The sequence below is a fragment of the Mustela nigripes genome, chromosome 4 (assembly GCF_022355385.1).
Source record: "Mustela nigripes isolate SB6536 chromosome 4, MUSNIG.SB6536, whole genome shotgun sequence".
Lineage (NCBI taxonomy): Eukaryota > Metazoa > Chordata > Mammalia > Carnivora > Mustelidae > Mustela > Mustela nigripes.
In genome coordinates, this window is record NC_081560.1 from 57,805,384 (window position 1) to 57,826,385 (window position 21,002).

Consider the following 21,002-nt stretch of genomic DNA (forward strand, 5'->3'; position numbering starts at 1 on the left):
TATACCATCAAACATATTACTGGTGGCTTATTTATGAAATATATCCAAAATCCTTATAAGTGACACATAATATACATTGAAGATTATTATTAAGATTAAACTGAAGTCAAGTCAGTCTAAATCCTATCATGACATTTACCGCTTGGAACAGGGTTTGTGTTTGTTAGAAAAACCCTATCCAGATACAAACATCCATCAGATTAAGGTCTCCCTGCTTCTGCTTTTGTTTCTGAGTCCATTCCCAAAACAAAGCCAAAGGGATCCCGTTTAGACCCTAAACACATGTGCACAGTTCTGCTGAGAACTTCTCCAAAGCTTTTCTTTCATCTGACTCACCAAACACATCCTCCCCTTCATATGAGCTTTTGTTTCTGAGTCCATTCCCAAAACAAAGCCAAAGGGATCCCATTTAGACCCTAAACACATGTGCACAGTTCTGCTGAGAACTTCTCCAAAGCTTTTCTTTCATCTGACTCACCAAACACATCCTCCCCTTCATATGAGCTTCCACCCTGCTCAGCCCACCTAGTCACTTTGATTTCTCCTTCTATGTGCAAGGATCTACCCAAAGTCAATGTAAAAGTGGGTTCTTGAAGGCAGGGAACTTTTCTGTCCTGTCCTCTCCTGTCTCCTCAGCTTCTAGGACCATGCCTGGCACAGCACAGACACTCAAATACAGGCTGACTAAAAATTATCAGTGGCAGAAAATAACTGGATTCTATACCTTTCTTCTTCTTTATCATATTCTAAAGACTTTAAAGACCCCCAAAGTGCTATTTTAAGGTAAACTTCAAGAGACAAAGGAATTTTAAGTGATTGAAAGTAAAAGCATTTACAGTTAAAATCATTCTTGGGTTTTCTGAGGGGAAGAGCCCATGTTTAGAATTAGACTGACAGATACCCTTGCACACTGCAATACCTCAAAAGTAAAAAACAGAGGACAGACCAGGTGAACAGAAGATAGCAAGGGTGTCTTTCAATTTTAGACTTTGTTCTAGATTGTGAAAGCAATGTCACTTGCAGAAATCTCTGTCATCTGCATAGCTGTTGAAAGAAATTGTAGAGAGCAGGGAGAAATTCAAGAACAAAATATTACTCTTGCTTTTTTTGGAAAAACATAAAGATAGAGAAATAAAAATATAATCAAACAATTGTGATCACGGGAGCTTCAAATCAACCACAATAAACTTATTTCCTTTCCTAAAAGCCTAAGTATTTCCAAGGTATCTTGGCATAATCAGGGAATCCTGTTTAAACTCTTATTTTGTTAACAAAGTAACAACTACGTGAGATCAGCATCATCCATCTCTAACCTAATGTAAGTGTTTAATTAGGTGGGACTGATGGGACTTATTATTATAACTTTAAACCTGCATAGTTACTAATTATAAAATAAAGTGTTAATTCTGATCAATGTTGACTCAATCCTGAGAAACTACCCAATTTGAAAGTCTCAGTAGTCCCTATGACTCTTTAATTTCATCATTCCATTTATTTACAAAGATTAAGATGGAATTTGTTTCGATCTGCCAAATATACAGAAATAAACGGAACCATGTTCCAAATGAAAACAGAACCAAGCATTTCAGTCACGCATTGTCAAAGCTGCAACTGAAGCATCAAGAGTACAATCCCTTGTCTAGACGACACTTACAAGCAGCCTCTTGTCTAAGTTGGCTTTTCTCAAAGAAGAGGTAACAGAGTTGGCATCCTTTTCTGCCATCCATGCTTTAAAAAGCTTGACAGCAAATGAGGCTGCAATGCCTGTTTAACAAAAAGAAAAAGAAAAAAGTGAGAGTTTCATTCCTTTCATCAACACCCACTGGGTTTCCTGAAATGAGAAAAGTACTCAAAGACTTGATCTGGTAGAGGTATAACAGAGAGCTCTCCAGGTACAGTTCTAGTCTCTTCTTTAGGCACAGTTCTATTTTCATTACTCCAAAGAGAGCATTTTCATTAGAAGGAAAAAGAGTTAAAATATTTTTCAAAGTGGGTCTCCCTAATGCTAGCCTGGTATAGTTAACTGTAAATTTATTTATTTAGTTTTACCTTGGTTTAAAGCAGATTAAAAGCCCAGTATTTTCTAGTGACTTTGTCTCTACTTCACCATGTGGCTCACCAATAATGTGTTTAACAATAATCCTGAGGTACAACAAACAAATCTTGAGACATAAAAATGAAATGGCAACACATGAACTAATTTGCTAATAAATGATACCAGTTAAAAACCATTAATAGTGACAGATATAAATAAAGCTATATAAGAAAGTACATCATTTACCTTAAAATTTTACTTTTGTAAAAAGCATTTGAAAATGCTCATGAGTTAAGCTATAAAAATATTGATGCTGTTTCAAATTGAACTTTTTTCTCGATATTTTTAAAGAGATGATTAAAAGAGCTATGTTAATCAGAAAACCACTGAACTACATATCCATACCGACATTAGCATTTATTTCCAAATATAAGTAATTATCATTAGTAGATAGTTCTCCGGTGAACACTTCAACTTTCCAAGGTAATGTTACATTTACTTAATGAACAATTCAAATGTAGTTGAAATATTAAACTGGTATTTCTCAAGTGAAGTCTTCACTATTTTTGATCTAAGAAGCTCTATTCCCCTTTCCACTTTCCTAAGAGAATTTCAATTTTGGTTAGGCCAGGTGACTTCTAGTCTAAGTTCTGGTACAACGTCCTTCTGCAATGATTCATTTAGAGACTTCAGCAGAAGCCCATCTGCCCAGAGCATCTCCCTGGCAACTGCTACCAGGCCAAAACTGGTCATGTGGCTTATGGCAGCCAATCAGCTGAAGGCAAGATAAATTATCCTATGTTGAGAATTACTCTTCCACTCAATTTGAGCAGAAAGCATGTGCCATAACTACACCAGCAGACATCTTACAATTACTAGGGAAATCATCCTTGGAGTGAAGTTGATGCTATGAATGGTAGTGAGAAATTATGGGATAAAACATTCAAGACCCAGATGCCATTGTTGTTTCACCTTGTAGTCTATCTGACTTTTATATTTTTTTGTTACATAAGAAATAAATGTTCTTATATGCCAACAAATGTTCTTATATAGCAATTTTAAGTCTTGTCTTTGAGTTAGTTGCAAGTAAAAGTGTCCAGTTGATATATCATTTATACTAACCTCAGCTTTGTCAAATTTTCTTTATTTGAATAAGCAGAGGAACTAGCCAAAAAAGAAAAAAACAAAAAAACAGAAACCATGGCTAGGACAATAACACAGGTGCTACAACCTGGAGGATTTTATATTTGTTGACATGAATTTTTAACACTCCCATTCGCCAAGTCGGTGTAAAATTTCCTATATATTTATGTCTTTAAATCAAAATAACAATTAAAATGTGGTATAATCTGTATTTCACTAGAAACAAAGCATTATAATATTTTAAACTAAGAATCCAAATCTTGGCTAAACCTATCACTTTGCATTAACAGTGTTTCTTATTAGAAAATCTGGAGAATTTCTCTGTACTCAAGATTCTCCTTGGTGGGATAATCTTATTCTCCTTAGCTATTTGCTGGGTGCAGAGTTGGGAAAAAAGGGTAATTTGTATTAATATGTTCCTACTTAGGAAGCAAAAGTTTAAGCCTCTAATTTCTAAAGATGGTGGAGAGTATAAGAAAAAACTGTATGGTAAAAGAACTACATCATTTCCGTAGCAAATGTATTTTCCTTCCCTCCCTTTTCTCAAATTCCAATACAAAAAATTTTAAATATACAGAAATATACAAAAAATTGAATAAATTGAATTTATTCACTCATATACCCACTATCTAAATTTTAATACTTTTATGCTTGCTTCATCACTGTCCATCTGTCTATCTATCTAATAATTTTTGATATATTACAAAGGAACTTACAGATCTCATGTAGGATTTTAATACAAAGAAAGACAAGTATTTTTTGTTATAAAGACTAGGATAATCTAATATAATTAACATATACTGTTTACATTTTACGTTGATTTATCTAAGTGTGAAAATGGCTCACAACATCAATAAGATGTGCAATATCACCATTTCTCTTCAGGAAAACACTTCAAAATGTCATAATATTAGCAACATATTAGTAACAATCACAGAGTCAGAATTATCATAAATCTAAGCTATGTTTCGCCAAAAACTATAGAAAATCTCTAAATAATATCTTGACTCTCAATTTACTAATCTTTTTTCAGCCAAAAGAAAACTATAATCCATTTCACTGCAGGCATCAATGAGGCTGGGACTTCAACATTTGTAGGAGAAAAACTAAGTTCTAAGCAGAAACAGATGTTTTCACAAAAGCTCCTTTATTTTTAAGAAAAAAATAACTCTTTGTTTTGTGTTACATTATAACTCGAATATCATTATCCTCCTCCAAGAGCCCACTTTTGTTGTATTCCCTAACCAAATGATTGTATACATGCCTATCAAAATTCTTAATGCCTTAAAATTAAAGCAAGACTTTGATGCAACCATCTGGACTTTTTTCTAAAACTGAGATAATGAATATCTTAAAATGTGATCAAAATGAATATCTGAGCACAAGATTTTGAGAAGTAATGGTTTAGAAGAATGGTTCTAACAGGGAAATAAACATTCAGGGCAGGAGAGGGGGGCATTTGGAAACAAGAAGGGGCCTTTTTCGTTATACTAAATAGAGGTGGGTGCTACATGTTGGCATTTTGTGTCCGAGGGCAAAGAGGTTAAATGTCCCACAAAGCACAATGAAGCACTTTCTCAGCAAAATATGCCAGTGACAACTAAATGGAGAGAAATGGCTTAGACTACAACAACTTCAGGGTATCTGACCTAGGCATTAAGTCATATACCCCAAATTTCAGTTTATTATTGGTTTTTCTTTGTACAGAAGTGTGCGTATTCTTTCTTCCAATTCCCCACAATAAACATGTACAATTCTTACTGTTTAAAGATAAACAGAAAATCTCTTACATGGAGAATGGGTGGGTAGCAGATCACAGGAAGAAGAGGTGCTGGTATTTTCGTAAGCATGTGTGGCTTTACTTTTCACATTTGCCAGGTAAGAAAACACGAAGAGTCCTTACCTTCTTTGACTAGGCTGTCGGTGAAGAGACTGGTAAGGATGGTGGCGGGAAGGGTGCCATTGCCCAGCAGGATCCCCGACAGCATTGCCAGCTTCGTCTGCTCTGTTTCGGAAAAGGCTTTAAGGAAGAGGAGAAGCTGTGGGTCAAACAAAAGAAACCATGTCTATAAAGCAAAGGACTAAAGTAGGAAAAGAACGAACAGAACATCCATGCATGGCTAGATGTGAACAACCAGTTGGTCATACGCAGAGCAGAATTCTTGTTCATTAGAAACACATACATAGGTTCACTTAGAAACTGGATGCTAAGGAAAGTGACTTTCTCAGGCATGGTTCCTTTCTTCCAAGTTTACCTACACATAGCTATAGATAACATCCATGGGAACAAAAAGAGATATTTGGAGAACAGTGTGAATAGGTTACATAAAAAATTTACATTTGACTTTGCACAGGACTAAGAGTAAGTTTTACATAATGAGCATAACATTTACTGAAATACATTACTGTCCTTCACATTTTTCATTTTTGAGGGTGCCTTTGTCCCCCCCCCACTACATCTATCCATTTCCTTTGGGCTTGTTATAGCACAATGAACAAAAACCAGGAAGAAGTCCGTAAGTTTTGACATCAGCATTCACTTGTCTGAATTCAGAGCATGTAATAATTCTTTAAGACAAGAGTCTTGGGTGAGAAAGGTTTTCTAAGTTCTTGATGCTCTTATAAAAATAACAAGACTCAAACTTGCTATTTCTTGGATCATGCAGCTTTACCAGCCCTGGTGATGGGGTAATGGAGGATCTGACCCAAGTTCTTAATGGAGAAAAGGCCTCTGATGTAAGTTGGAAAGAGCAGTTTTGGAGGGGAAATCAAAAAAGTAGCAACCCTAAAAAGGTTAAAGGAAAACCAAAGTAAAGGGGATTATACCCCACCTTCCATTTTTAATTCTAAGAATATTCAGCAATGCCCTCCTCTTTCCTAAGGTTCCCCCACCTAATGGGTTGACTCGATTCCATGACTATCTTCTCTGTTTCATAGTCCTGGGGCGTGTTACCAAGATCCCCAGGGCTCACTATCACTATTGGGTGAGGCCTTGCTGACTTTTTCACTACTTTGCACCAACCAAATGCCATTTATTCTGTGCAGCCCAAAGGGCAGTATTGATTTACTATCCCTGACAATTAAAGAATTATTACATTAAGAGAAATTATCGGATTCTAAATATTTGTATTATGAGTAAGCGGCAGAACTGGGATTGAACTAGTCCATTTCACTCCCATATCCCAGTAGGCATAATAGGTTATGCCTATTAAAGTCTCAATGAATTAAAGACAAAGTCATAAGAAAACACCAAGGGAATGAGAGCATCAATGGGGGAAGCTCCAGGGAATACCAGGAACAAGGGAGAGTAAAAGGACTGAGAAAATCATAGACCCTTCCCATTACTTTCACCTTTTCCTCTGATTGTAAAGATGATTAAGATTCAAGTGAATAATGAGAAATGGCTTCCAAAATAAACTTTTTTTTTTTTAAGATTTTATTTATTTATTTGTCAGAGAGTGAGTGAGTGAGAGCGAGCACAGGCAGACAGAGTGGAAGGAAGAGTCAGAGGGAGAAGCAGGCTCCCTGCGGAGCAAGGAGCCTGATGTGGGACTCGATCCCAGGATGCTGGGATCATGACCTGAGCCGAAGGCAGCTGCTTAACCAACTGAGCCACCCAAGCGTCCCCCAAAATAAACTTTTAAACACTACTTTTGAAGCACATCAATATACTCACATTCATTAAAAATACTCCATTATAACAAAATAGTGCAAAAGATAGATTTTTTAAATTAATATTCACATTGGTCAATTACATATATATTTTTAAAGATTTTATTTATTTATTTGACAGATGGAGATCACAAGTAGGCAGAGAAGCAGGCAGAGAGAGAGGAGGAAGCAGCTTCCCTGCTGAGCAGAGAGCCAGATGCGGGTCTTGATCCCAGGACCCTGGAATCATGACCTGAGCTGAAGGCAGAGGCTTTAACCCACTGAGCCACCCAGGCACCCCTGGTCAATTATATTAATCAATGTTAAAATCAGATGCTGTGTGTATTCCAGAACATCCCTTTAAAAATGGATATATTGTGAAAAATAAATAGTTCTTCAAAGCATATTCATCACATGAATATAATAGCAAAGGAAATTTTCAAGGTACAAATGAGCTAAGCGAAGTAAAAATATGAATGGTATTATTAGACAAAAGTGGTAAAATGCTTATTTAAATGCTTTACATAATTTCCATTATTTCATATTTCTATTATTTCCTCTCCTTTATTTAATCAAGTGCTTGTTATTTTGTAGGCACCTAGCAATGTAATGATCACATTTTTTTCCCAGTTAAAAAAGTTTTAATATACAATAGTAAGAATAAAATCGACTACCACAGAATAATAAAAATGTGATCTCCTCTCTAACCCTGCTTCCTTAGAATTAAGATTATTAGCTATTTAATGGGTGTACTTCCAGATTTTTAAATGCACTTATATAGGTCTCCTATTATAAATAATTATATAACCATATATACATGTATATAAATATATATAAACACGTATTGTTTTACCTGAATTATACATTTGTAACAGTTAAAACTTGTCAAGGGTACCAGCTATTTTTCCGATTCCTTTCTCTGTGTTAATACCTACAAAAGACTTGATCCTCATTTCACAGAAAAGTAAACTGAGGCACACAGAATTTAAGTAATATGCCTGAGGTTAAACAACCACATGGCTGCTTTGCACCTTCTCCAACTTGTCAGGGACATTCTCCCTAATCAATTCAAGTGGCTACTCTTCATTGTTTAAGGAATGATTTTACTGTCAAGAGCTTCCCTTATGTGTGGATCCACTTTTTTTTTTTTTTTAAATGGTATAGATTTACCCTGAATAGCGGGAAGTAAGTAAGTAGCAAAGTAGATGTTACGGTTCCTTTTTCCCTTGGTGTATAATTTAGGCAGATACCTAAAATTGGAAACAATAAAAAGCAACACACAAATCTGTAATAAGTTAATGGAGTGGGTGCTATATGTCAACACCCAAGAGTTAGAAACTAGAAGAGGGCGCATGTTGCAATTACTGAAAGGAGGGCTTTTTAAAATGAGGTGCGACTATTTCTTTTCCCATACTTGCTAGAGGTCACTCAACTATTCACCACCTTATAGGTTATCGGGTTTATTTCCACAAAACTATGAGGTATGTCATCTTATGGCAGCTATTTTACAGATGAGAAACACCACTGAGATTGACACTCATATATTATCTCCCAAGAAATGCTTTTATCCCCTTTGCTAAACTGTATTTTTGGAAATTAAAAAATGTAGCTGGGTATTAGCTGCTATCCATACATTCTTTCACTTGCTTTAACTGATTAAATCACCACACCTTGACTCTTTGCTTGATATAATAATTTTTCTTGCATATTTTGGTATCTCTAGTTTTTACTTGAAGCCCTCAAAGTCTGGGATCAGATGCTATAAAACCATTCCTATGGAGCAAAATAGGCTGTCTTACATTAAACATGAATGAAAAAGTCTAGGCTAATCGTGTATATTTTCCTATAGCTATTAGCTAATGACCTGTCGCACTCATTCATTCGACATATTATTAAAAGCTTACTATGTTCATGGTACTTCAGCACTATCACTGTATATGCAAAATTTTTGTCCCCCTCCACTTCATTACTTTAAACAGATAAGACATCACATTTGAATTTTTACCTTTTTCATTTCATCCTCAAACGCTTTTTCCAAATACTTATATCTCCTGATGAGTTTATTGAAGACCTAAACATAAGAGAACCGTTCAATATCATATAAACAATTCTAAAAGACAATAGATGTAGAAACTCACCACAACCACAACATGGACCTCTAATAATAATAATAGAAAATTGTACTTAAACGTGTGCATTCTGTGATAAAAGAATTGGAAGGATTTCAAAGGGGTTATTATGACCTGGGGGCAGTTTGGGGGGATGAATACATCCATGTAGAATAAAAGAAATTCAGTCAGGAGTAAACAGGTTAAGAAACCAAAAATAACTTTGATGGAAATATAATAATGCTAAAACTGTGAGACGCAGAGATTAAAAATGGAAATGAAGGGAGTTGTAGATATCATCACGAAGACCACGGCTATGAGGGAGATGAGAGCAGACTTTAGGGATATCCTACTCTTAGACCTACACGAGCAAGTTTTTTGGCAGACAAGCAAAAATTGGTATAACTTAATGGTAATAAAAGATTACTAGCCCTCAAAATCTAGTCAGATCATTCAAGCAAGGTTTGCCACTGTGCCGGTAGAATTCTGGGCTGTTTTTTGTTTTTTTTTTTTAAGTGTAATGATGTTTGCTATGGTCTAAATGTTTGTGTTCCTACTAAGTTCCTATGTTGAAGCCCTAACCTCCAATGTGACTATATTTGCAAGTAGGGACTTTAAGAGGTGGTTAAATGAGGCCGTTAGGGGGACCCTAATCTGATAGGACTGATTGCCTTCTAAGAGCCAGAAGAAACTGTACTGGGATCCAAACTGGCTGACACCATGATCTGCCTCCCCAGCCTTCCTAACTGGGAATAATAAAATTCTACCATTAGAGTCATCCAGTCTACAGTATTTTGTTATGGTAGCCTGAATAGAATAATGCAATGTTCTTATTTAAATAAGAGATTTTATAAATGTTGATTATTTTTTATTATAACTGGAAATGATTTTTGAATCCAATTCCTTTCACTTATAGCCATATAATAAGCTCTCATCTAAAACTTTTAGCATGCTTATCCCTTAATTTGATCAAGATGGAGTCCAAGAGTAAAAATGACACTGTCGCCCCATGAGCAAAGAGTAATGACTCAGGCCGGCAACTAGAATGCAGTAAGGAAAAAGAATAAATGGTATGAAAATCCAGCAAACTTGATTTCCACTTTACACAGTCACTCGAGTCCTGGGACTTGCAATCATAGTCTAGCTGAGAATAACAACTGACTGTAAGAGCCAGTGACAGAATACGAAGACACCAATCTTAAACTGACTAGTCACGATGCATGTATGTTCAGCCTTACAAGGTCATGTTTACCAGGCTGTTCCATTCTACAGTTCCACCACTTCCTGACCTTCAGCGTATCTGTAGGATAAAGTCCTAGACGTGGAATGGCTGGGGGTCAAAGGAAGTGTGTAGTTTTAGTTTTAAAAAACAGCACCAAATTGCTCTCCCTAAACATTGTACCAATTTATACTCCCAGGAGAATTTATGCGAGCAACTGATCCTCTGTGTTCTGTATAGGTAAGAAGTAAAAAAAGCCTACTTTGGCAAAGTTTTAATGTCCACTGCCTTATTATGAATGCAGTTGAGTATCTTTTCATATGTTTAAGAGCTATCTAACATTCCTATTAAATAAGTAGCCTGTTGAATTTCTGAACCCAAAGTTACCCAAATTCTGCTCAAATGTTTCTCTTCTTACACCACAATCTCTAATGAGGGGCTCTACCTGAGCATAATTTCGGATGGTTTCATGATCTTCATTTGCTGAAAACACACAGTGGTTGGTCATCTTGGTCTTGTCACCATCATCTATGCGTGTTCCTCCAGGGGCTGAAAAGAGAAAGGTAATGATTAAGTCAATACTGAAATGAAAGGAGGATTTGCAGAACAGATCAATTCTAGGAGAACATCTAGGAGAACAGTAAAACTAGATGTAAAAATCTAGAATCACATAAAAATTCACAAGATAGGATACATGTAGAGATGCATATGTTGTTACATATTTGTGTCTATTTCTAATAGAAAGCAAATCAGTTGATCCATTTTATAGTACCACCATAGCGTGTGAGAGTAATGTTCTATCACTATAAGATCCTATCACTTTAAGTCTGGACTCAATTATTCTCCATGTAGTTCCTGATGTGTCCCACACTGGGACATGGTTCACTTTTTCAGGCTTAATAATATTTTGTGGGACTCCAGCTCACCACAACCATTGAGGTTGGCCAGACTTGGCTCTTAGAGCGGATCTTGTTAGTTTCCACTTGAGTAGGTTTGAGACCTTTTCCCTTCTCCACTAATGCTACTATCCACGCAGGGTTGAACACTCGACTCCTTGCTATTTGTATTTGATGACCTGGCAGCTGTGTTGGTTAGCAAAGAGTGTATTTGATTTTCTCTCATCTTTTTTCCCTTTGGCCTATACAACATCATGGAATAAATGGACTAGAAAAAAAGAAGGTCTCTTTTTCCTATGATTCAAATTTGCACATTCAAAGGCTTCTCCTGTAAGTTTCAATGATGGCCATTACAAACCCTGGTTGATTAGAAGAAAAGAATCAACACTAGGTGTTTTTGTTTTCTGATTCTCCTTCATTGTAATTAGGGTAGAGAGTTTGCATAAGCCAACTAATGCCTTTCAAACACTCAACAAATACTTGACGAATATATATGTGTGCCAGCCACTTCTTCTAAGCATTTATGTAACTATCTTGATTTAACTTGTGATTTCAGATCTTTGGATGAAAGTGCTAGACCTAGTCAACCTTTTTCAGACTCCAGCATATCATTTTATAAGCAAATTACTTTTTAGAAAAGTCAGCTCTTTCAGGAATCTATTTTCATGCAATTAATTTAGGCATAAGATTTTAATTAGCCTTCTGTAATGAATACAACCACCTGGAACAAAATTTTATTAAGATGATAATCTTCTAAAAACTTTGGGCTAATGACTCCTATCTCACAGAAGTTATATAACTGAAACGTCTGATTTTGAAACTCTAGTGTTATCTCTTAGGAGCTTAAGTTTTAAAAACTGCATTCTTTTACAAAACATTTGTTACACATTAATAATATTGCCGCAGCTTGTTAATTTCTTTTCCCCTGATACCGGACTCAAGTCTTAATTGCCCTTTCTAAAATTTTGGTAAGCCTGCTCTTTTCCTCAAAATATAAGCAAAAGAAAATATTTCTTTTAACTACTCTTCAAAAAACACAACTAAAAAACCAGGATGACTACTGTTTTAAGAACAATGGAAGAAGGTAAATTTTATTTGTGGCTATGAAGACAATTCCCATACTCACTAAGTAAACAAAAGTGTTTATGTAAAAAGAACATGCCTGGCTGGCTTTCTTCATTACATCATAGGTCTGGCCTCAGTAGATATCTGGGGGTTGGGCCAGCTGTGCTCCTAAGTCTTACCATACGTGCTGCCTTACCTTTTTGGATATACAGATGTTGAGTCAAAGGGCAAAATCTGGATTGCAGATATAAATTTGCTGATCATCATAATATAGATGGTTAATGAAGATTTGAGATTACCAATGCAAAGTGTACAGATAATTTAATCCATACGTGGGGGCAGTAAGTATGGAAACCCAAGAGTCATGTGAAAGGCATCCAGAGAAATCGAAGTTGAAATGGTCTCATGCGAGGGAAGAAAGTAAACCATTTTAAGAATGACAGAGGGTCAGTAGGAGATGCCAAGAGGGCATTAAGAACTGAAAAAGGTCTACAGGAATGACTACTAAAGTCATGAGTGACGTTGGCAAGAACTGAAACTCGCTGGAGACTATTCTTGTGTAGAACTTACCAGTACCTCAATAAAAATATATCATCATTAATGAAATAGGAAAAGCCAATCATCACATCAGAAAATGTTCAACTTCACTATTGATTTAAAGTTTGTGAATGAAAACATCACTTACCTAATGGGCAAAATTAAAAAAAAAACTGAGAAGTTTGATAGTACCTAATATTATTGCTAAAGGTATAGGTAAACTTGTAGAAACACAATTTTTGATAAAACATTAATTAGAATATTCCTTTTGAGGGCTGGTCTTCTTTCTCTGATAGGTAGACAAAGATAAAGATAGCTCTAGCTCTATCCTTCAATTCATTAATCCCTTACTAAATATATAAAGATATAATCAGATAAAAGTACAAAGTTATGTGTATACAGATACTAACTATTCATTATAAAGAAAACTAGGAACAAATTAAATATGCTTCAAAATCGGTATGATTCTGGTTCTTTTTGGAATCCTCCAAGATAACACCCATAGGCATGAGAGCCAACAACATGTTGTTGAGTAAATATGAGAGCCAAGCAGAGTATCATATTTGTATAATATCACCCTATTCTTACAAATAAGTATGTAGGTAAAGAGATTTCTAGAAGGGAATTAATCAAAATATTCACAAGTTATCTCTTGGGAAGTGAGATTTGAACACAATACACATAGCTCTTATACTTGGACTTGAATTATCAGCCGTGATCATATAAGATCTTTAAGAACAATAACAGCAATGAAACCAACCAGGTATGTGGTGAAAAGCAGCAGTACAGATCAAAAGGGGGCCAGCTAGTAAGTGGAGCCATGTACCCCAATGGAGAGATTTCTCAGAGGGAAGAATTTTTAAGTGTGGCTCTAACTAAAAATACATGAAAGTACGTACGTTGTCCTTAAATAGGATGGCTTAAAAAGGGTTTCTTTTGTCATTCTTTCTTTCTTTTTTTTTAGATTTTATTTATTTATGACAGAGAGAGAGAGAGCAAGAGAGGGAAGACAAACACCGGGAAGCTGGAGATGGAGAAGCAGGCTCCCCACTGAGCAGGGAGCCCGATACGGGGCAGCGATTCCAGGACGCTGGGATCATGAGCTGAGCTGAAGGCAGACACTTAACAACTGAGCCACCCAGGCAACCATTAAGCAATATTTCTCAAAGAAAGGCACTGATACTACACTGGACAGGGCCATTTTTCATTATATTGAATAGCCCTTGCAGAGCAAAATAGGTGGCACACCTCCCTCCACTACCAAGTCTTGTAGCAACCCAACCATTTCTACACACTTGCAAATGCCCCCAAGGCAGCTGAAAATCACTGGCCTAAGGGATCTGACCACTTCTCTTGATTTATGGTTACCACAGGAACTAATTATAAAAACTAAGCTCTAAGAATAACTAGGAGAGGAACAATGTGTCATTATGGCATCTAATCACCATTTAGATCAGCATACTATGTCACTGAAAGAGTATTCTAAAGCTTTCTTCCTTGATGTCTCTGCTCCATAATTTTTCTTTTGCTTTTTCAACATACCTTTAAAAAATTTTAGAACTTCTACCACTACTCCTTTTACCTATATGCTCACAACTACTCATTTTTTATTTTTATTTATTTTTTAAAAAAGATTTTATTTATTTATTTGACAGACAGAGATCACAAGTAGGCAGAGAGGCAGGCAGAGAGAGAGAGGAAGGGAAGCAGGCTCCCTGCAGAGCAGAGAGCCTGATGTGGGGCTCGATCCCAGGACCCTGGGATCATGACCTGAGCCGAAGGCAGAGGCTTAACCCAGAGCCACCCAGGCGCCCCACAACTACTCATTTTTTAAAAACCAGATTTGAACTGTATTTCTGACATTTTCTTATTTACGGGTTAAAAAGCATTTAATGAAAAACAGAGAATTACTTTTAAATTTGTTAATAGTTACATTTCACCACATGAAAAAAGGCTGGGCTTCGAAAGAAAGGTGCTGTGGCCTTTGGAGGTGAATTAAATACACTGGAAGGAACCAGCAGACATGCACAGAATTATACTCTACTACAGAAATTACTTACTCTTCCTGTATCTGCTCCAGAAGCACGTGAAAATTAGGGACTCATAAGCAGCTGGCCTTTGGCTGTAAAGCAAAGTGGCCATGCTATGACATCCATAAAAACTGTTATTTCTAAGCCTTTCTTAACCACTAACTATTTCTACAGCCCTGCCATTAACATTCCAAAGTAGGTAAAAATTGTAGAGGCTCCCATCTGTGTTTTTTTTTTATCAAGTCTCATTAACGTGAATTTGTAAAGATTCTATCTTACAAGGAAATACTCCACTGGAATGGAAAGTACTAGAGGAAGAATCGATAACGCACGGCTTACCAAGCATGCTGCCAGCCACCAGGATATCGAAGAGTGTGTCTGCATAGCGACGATAATCTAATCTCGAGCCTGTGGAATCCAGAAACTTGGCTACAGCTTCAAGGTCGTCACCAGCTTCATTAAGCCCTTGGACAAGTGTATCCCTGAAGACTGTGGGTTCGAATTTCTCTTTTTCATCTAAAATAAATAAGTTACAAAATATTCCTTTTATTTACAGAACGTATTCCCCGATGCAACCGTATATTTCCTTTGTTCATTATTCTTTATTTGAGAGTGTGGTTGTTTAAAAGTTGGAAGACAACTAATTTTTTATTAGATTTACATGTTCTGAAACCCCTTGTTGAAACATTTACTCAATCACATGATTTATTTTCTATTTAAAGGGGTCACAAAACTATGTTAAAAGTTGAACTAATACATAATAAAAATTGATAACTGATCATTTCTGTCATTTGTAGGATAGGCCAATGTAATCTATTAACCCTAATCACTTGAGAAAAAATTAAGTATAACAATCAAAACTTAAAATTTTGTTTTATTTAGGATAAAAAAAATGACTCAGGGAGAATTGCCTAAGAATAGAGGAGAATATACAATTAACAAAATAAAGATTAGGAGCAAGGAAATGAAGAGGGACATTTCTTTATTATTTATTATTCTTATTCTTATTACTGACATATACTAGTTTCAGTTATCAATATTGCAATTCTATAACTGACACAATATTTTCAGATGCGCAGTACGTTTCAATGTTTTTGTATTTTGCAAAATGATTATCATGGTAAGTCTAGATAACATCCACCACCATACACAGTTAGAATTCTTTTTTCTTGTGATGAGAACTTTTCAGATCTAGCCTACCAGCAACTTTCTATCATACTATACAGTATCATTAACTGTAGTCACCAAGCGGTACATCACATCCCTGGAACTTACTTATTTCATTACTCTAAGTTTGTTCCTTCTGACTACCTTCACCCATTTTGCCAGCCCCTTCACTCCCTGTCTCTGGCAACCACTAGTCTGTTCTCTGTGTGTAAGTTTGGGGTTTTTGTTTTGTCTTGGAGATTCCACACATAATTAAGATCATATGGTGTTTGTGTTTTTCTGTCTGACTTATTTCATTTATCATAACGCCGTCAAGGTCTACCCATTTGTCCCAAACAGTAAGATTTCCTTCTCTTTATGGCTCAATAATAATCTATGGTATATATGTATATACCACATTTTCTTTATCCATTCATCCATCAATGGATACTTAGGTTGCTTCCATACCTTGGCTATTGTAAATAATGCTGCAATGAACATGGGGGTGCCTCTATCTTTTCAAATTACTGTTTTCATTTTCTTTTTTTTTTTTTTAAGATTTTATTTATTTATTTGACAGACAGAGATCACAAGTAGGCAGAGAGAGAGGAAGGGAAGCAGGCTCCCCGCTGAGCAGCGAACCGATATGGGGCTGGATCCCAGGACCCTGGGATCATGACCTGAGCGACAGCAGAGGCTTTAACCTACTGAGCCACCCAGATGCCCCTGTTTTAATTTTCTTAAGATAAATACTCAGTAGTAGATCACTGAATCATATGGAAGTTTATTTTAAAATTTTAAAAAAGATTTATTTATTTATTTGAGAGAGAGCGTGGGTGCCATGGGAAAAGAGAAAAAGGGAAAATCCTCTAGCTGACTCCCTGCTGAGAATAGAGTCCAACTGGGGCTGGATCCCAGGACCCTGAGATGAGGACCTGAGCTGAAATCAAGAGTCAGCCACTTAATCAATTCAGTCACCCAGGTATGGCTATGCCATTCTACATTCCCACCAATACTTCATGAAGATTTCCTTTTCTCCATATGTATATCAACACTTATTTTATTTTCCAAGATAAGTTATTCCAGGGCACTTAAAATTTTTTTTTTTTTTAAAGATTTTATTTATTTATTTGACAGAGAGAAATCACAAGTAGATGGAGAGGCAGGCAGAGAGAGAGAGAGGGAAGCAGGCTCTCAGCAGAGAGCCCGATGTGGGACTCGATCCCAGGACTCTGAGATCATGACCTGAGCCGAAGGCAGCGGCTTAACCCACTGAGCCACCCAGGCGCCCTAAAATTTTTAATATATATCATGAACTATATATGTATACTTATGGCTTCAGAGCAGATGTTCCCAATCTTTTTGGTCTCATGACCCCTTGCCACCCTTAAAAAAGTACTGAGGATTCCAGAGCTTTCTTGTGTAAGAAGGTTGTAACTATGGATACTTACTTTATAGAAATTAAAACAAAATTTAAAAATATTTATCAAATTAAAAAAAAATTAGTGTGAAGACAGGCTTTGTTTAATCTCTTTAATGCCTGGCTTAATAGCAGACAGATGGATTCCCATATCCACTGTTTGCAATCTGTTGTGATATCACACATCATGTAGCCTCTGGGAAACGACCATAAACCATGAGTGAACATGTAAAAGAGGCAAAACAAATCTTAGTTATAATGAAAATAGTTTTGAATTTGTAGAACCCCTGAAAGGGCTTCAGAGGATGTAAGGATATGCATATATGGAGTTTCCTACCTTTAGCAGACTCAAGAGAGACTTCTTATGGAAGGTCAGTTTGGAGTCAGATCTTATTTTTTTAAAATTTTCTTTCTTTCTTTTCTTTTTTTTTTTTTTTTTTTTTTTAAGTAATCTCTATGCCCAGTGTGGGGCCTGAGCTCATGACCCCGAGATCAAGAGTCCCATGTTTTATCAACTGAACCAGCTGGGGGCCCCTGGAACCAGATCTTAAACAAAGCAAGGATCATACACTGTTGAAAAGAAGTGAAGATGACAAACCAGAGGTCAGAAGAGGCAGAAAAAGAATATGACTAAATTAAAGGTAAATGTAGGGTTCAATTCAAAAGGAGTTCACCTTCCTCTCTTCTTTCTGAGAATAAGTTTGGATGTGGAAAGGGGTGGGGGGTGGGGGAGGATGAATGAGAAACTTCACAAAAATCCCATCATAAATACCTTTAGAGAGATAAGCAGACACTGCAACTGTCAAAAAGGAGGAGGAGGAAGAAAGGAAGAATAAAATGTTAAAAAAAGAAGAAACATTTCATGAATAAAAAGAGTTCTTGGAAATGAAAACTATGATAGAAAAAGTCAAAAACTCAATAGAAGAGTTGAAAAAGAAAGCTGAGACTATCTCTCAGAAACTAGAAAAAAAATTCAAGAAAAAGAGACATAAAAAATAGGAACAAAAAAAAAATAAGAAAAAGGGCACACCATTCAAATGTCCAAACACTAATTTTAATAAGAATTTTTTTAAGATTTTATTAAAAAAAAAAAAATCTCTATACCCAAAGCAGGGCTCAAACTCATAACCTGAGATCAAGAGTCACATATTCCACAGACTGAGCCAGCCAGGTGCCCTGATAGTTTTTTTTTTAAAGGAAGAAAAGGATTTAAAAATTTCAAGAAAAATTTTACAGAGTTGAAGGACAGGACTTTCTCAGTAAAGAGCCATCTGCAAACAAGGATTCAAAGTGGACCCACAGTAAGACGATAAGATGCTGACGTTCTCGTGTAATCCCAATGCTGGGAACAAAGTAGCTATCTGCAGTTTCAGGGGCAAAAACCCAAATCACATATAAACTATCAAAAAACAGAATGACATTAAAGATGTTTATTTATTTATTTTTTGACACAGAGAAAGAGAGAGCTCACCAGTGGTGGGGGGAGGAGGGTGGCAGTCAGAGGGAGAGGGGGGAAGCAGGCTCCCCATTGAGCAAGGAGCCTGATGCAGGATTTGATCCCAGGACCCTGGGACCATGACCTGAGCCCAAGGCAGCTGCTTAACTGACCAAGCCACCCAGGTACCCCAGAATGACATTAAATTGCTCAACAGGAATACCAGAAACCAGAAGAAATTTCTTCAAAATTCTGATGGAAAATGGTTTCCAGACTCTAAGTCTGGGGTTCAAACTGTCAACTAAGTGTAAAAGCTGAATAAACGTATTTTGAGACATATGAGGCCTCAAAAATGTTTCTCACACACTCTTTTCTAAAAAGCTACTGAAGCCGATGCTCCACCAAGATGAGAGAACAACTCATGATCTCATGATTTATCAAGTCATGAGATCCCAGGAAAAAGAGAAAAAAAATAGGAGATGGAAAACCGGACTCTCCGGGAGAGTGGAGAAAAGATACTGTAAACATTTCACATTGTCAGCTGTACCGCTGGCCTAGAGGGCTTATCACTATGATAGCATCATCTGATAGATAATAAGAAATCCTCAAGTTTTTGTATTAAAAGAGTTACATAATGAAGGGAAAGGTTGGTACTAAGTCGTGTTAAGGCACAGACAACAACAGCAAAAAAGGGGGTAAATTATGAAATTTAAATTATGAAACATTAACTCCAAAGATCAAATGATGTTCAGGAGAAGAAAAGTAATCCAGCAACAGCTGAACTGTAAAGGGCGTGTGCAAAGTCACAGCAAGAGAAGCCCTATGCGGTCATCTAGCTAGAAGAATCGAGAGGACGCCTGCAGGTGAATAGTCAGTGAAGAGAGCGAAATCCTCATCTTCCTTAGTATCAAGTGCAGATATGATGCCTCCCCCAGAAAAGTCAGGAAACAACCATGTAAGAATGCTCTGTGGTTAGGCGAAGGTACGATTAAAAGGAGCCTATGAAGAGCAGAAGGCATTCCTCTGGGGAGTCTATCTGCTCTTGCTAGAAGATGTTTTGCAGAATGTTTGACTATTTAAACCATGTGACCTGCATACATTTAAAAGCGACTTGAAAACCAGATAGTACCTGTCTGGTTTGTACAGACTGACTACTTATACTGGTCCAGTAAGAGGGCTGAGTTATAAGGAGTTAACCCCACGGCATCAGAAGCAGATAAGAATGGCATTCCCAGTACCAGTCAGAGTCACACAGCATAAGATGCCATCAAGACAGACGTAACTTGAACACTATTTTTCACGAACAAGAGAGAAAAGTTCTTTTGATGCCATAAGCAAAACATTATGTAGCAAAGAACATGCCAATGTTGACCACAGAAAAAATATAATTAAGGTCTTGTTTTGTGGAGGGGGAGGAAGAGAATGGGGAACTCCAAAGGAACAGATGACAAGAAGCTGGAGGAGGGGGCAGCTGCGACTGCGCGGGAAGAACTCACTGGCAAACGAAGGACATTTCACCCCCCCACTCGGGGTCCAGCCAAAAGGTAATTCTCCTAACCCCTTGGCAAAAAAGTTTTCTTTCCTGTTATATGAGAACATGAGAAATGAAAACACCACAAGTTGTTTATTGTCTCGTAACCAGCTTTCAAAACCAACTGGGGCCATTCCGGCGATGGCACTACTTGAATGTTGATTCGGGTGGTTGGGACAGACTTCGGTGATTCAAAAATTATAAATTTGAGGCATTGGAAAATGAAAGTTAGTAAACAAGTAAAACATCTAGACCATGCTAATAATTCACGCAGAGGACTTTGGTTTGAATCAGAGAGACAACTTAAAAACTCAGTGTTTGTATAAAGCCCTTCATTTCAGTTCTATTTTCCCAAGAGATGTGCCAAGGAAGAGGAAAGTAAGGCGAGGAAGACAGCATGTCATGGCCGAAGATACTCTGGCAGTGAGCGATAATGCATTAGGTCAGGATGATCGCCTGTAGCTCTGGCATCTTAAGAAGTCGTGATGGCATGCGGGGATTAATCATGCTTTTGCAGGCTGAAAAGAAGCTCCCATCTGTTAAGATGAAATACCCATCCAGAGGAATACAAAATTCCCAAACAAGAAAATGGCAAGAACACTGACAAAAGTTGGGGGAAACACAGACAATATTTTACCCCAAAGTTCTTTTTTATCTGAAACGAAATTACATATCCTTTGTATTCCACTTGAGGACAGTCTAGCAAAAATACCAATAAAATCCTAAAGAAAATACGCTATTACTTCCTTGTGTTTCCATTTGGCAGGTATAACCTCCCTTGAAGTG

The 21,002-nt window shown here is 36.8% G+C and overlaps 1 protein-coding gene across 1 annotated transcript in view; it reads right to left on the reverse strand.

Annotated features, from left to right (window-relative positions):
- The window catches only part of BZW2 (basic leucine zipper and W2 domains 2), a 60,297-nt gene that overhangs the window by 13,034 nt on the left and 26,261 nt on the right, over positions 1-21,002 (reverse strand). The window contains exons 3-7 of the mRNA XM_059396754.1: positions 15,024-15,200; positions 10,602-10,705; positions 8,835-8,900; positions 5,082-5,217; positions 1,655-1,764 (exon numbers count right to left, since the gene is read on the reverse strand). Of these exons, the coding sequence (XP_059252737.1) occupies positions 1,655-1,764; positions 5,082-5,217; positions 8,835-8,900; positions 10,602-10,705; positions 15,024-15,200 (593 nt within the window). The remainder of the gene's footprint in view (positions 1-1,654; positions 1,765-5,081; positions 5,218-8,834; positions 8,901-10,601; positions 10,706-15,023; positions 15,201-21,002) is intronic.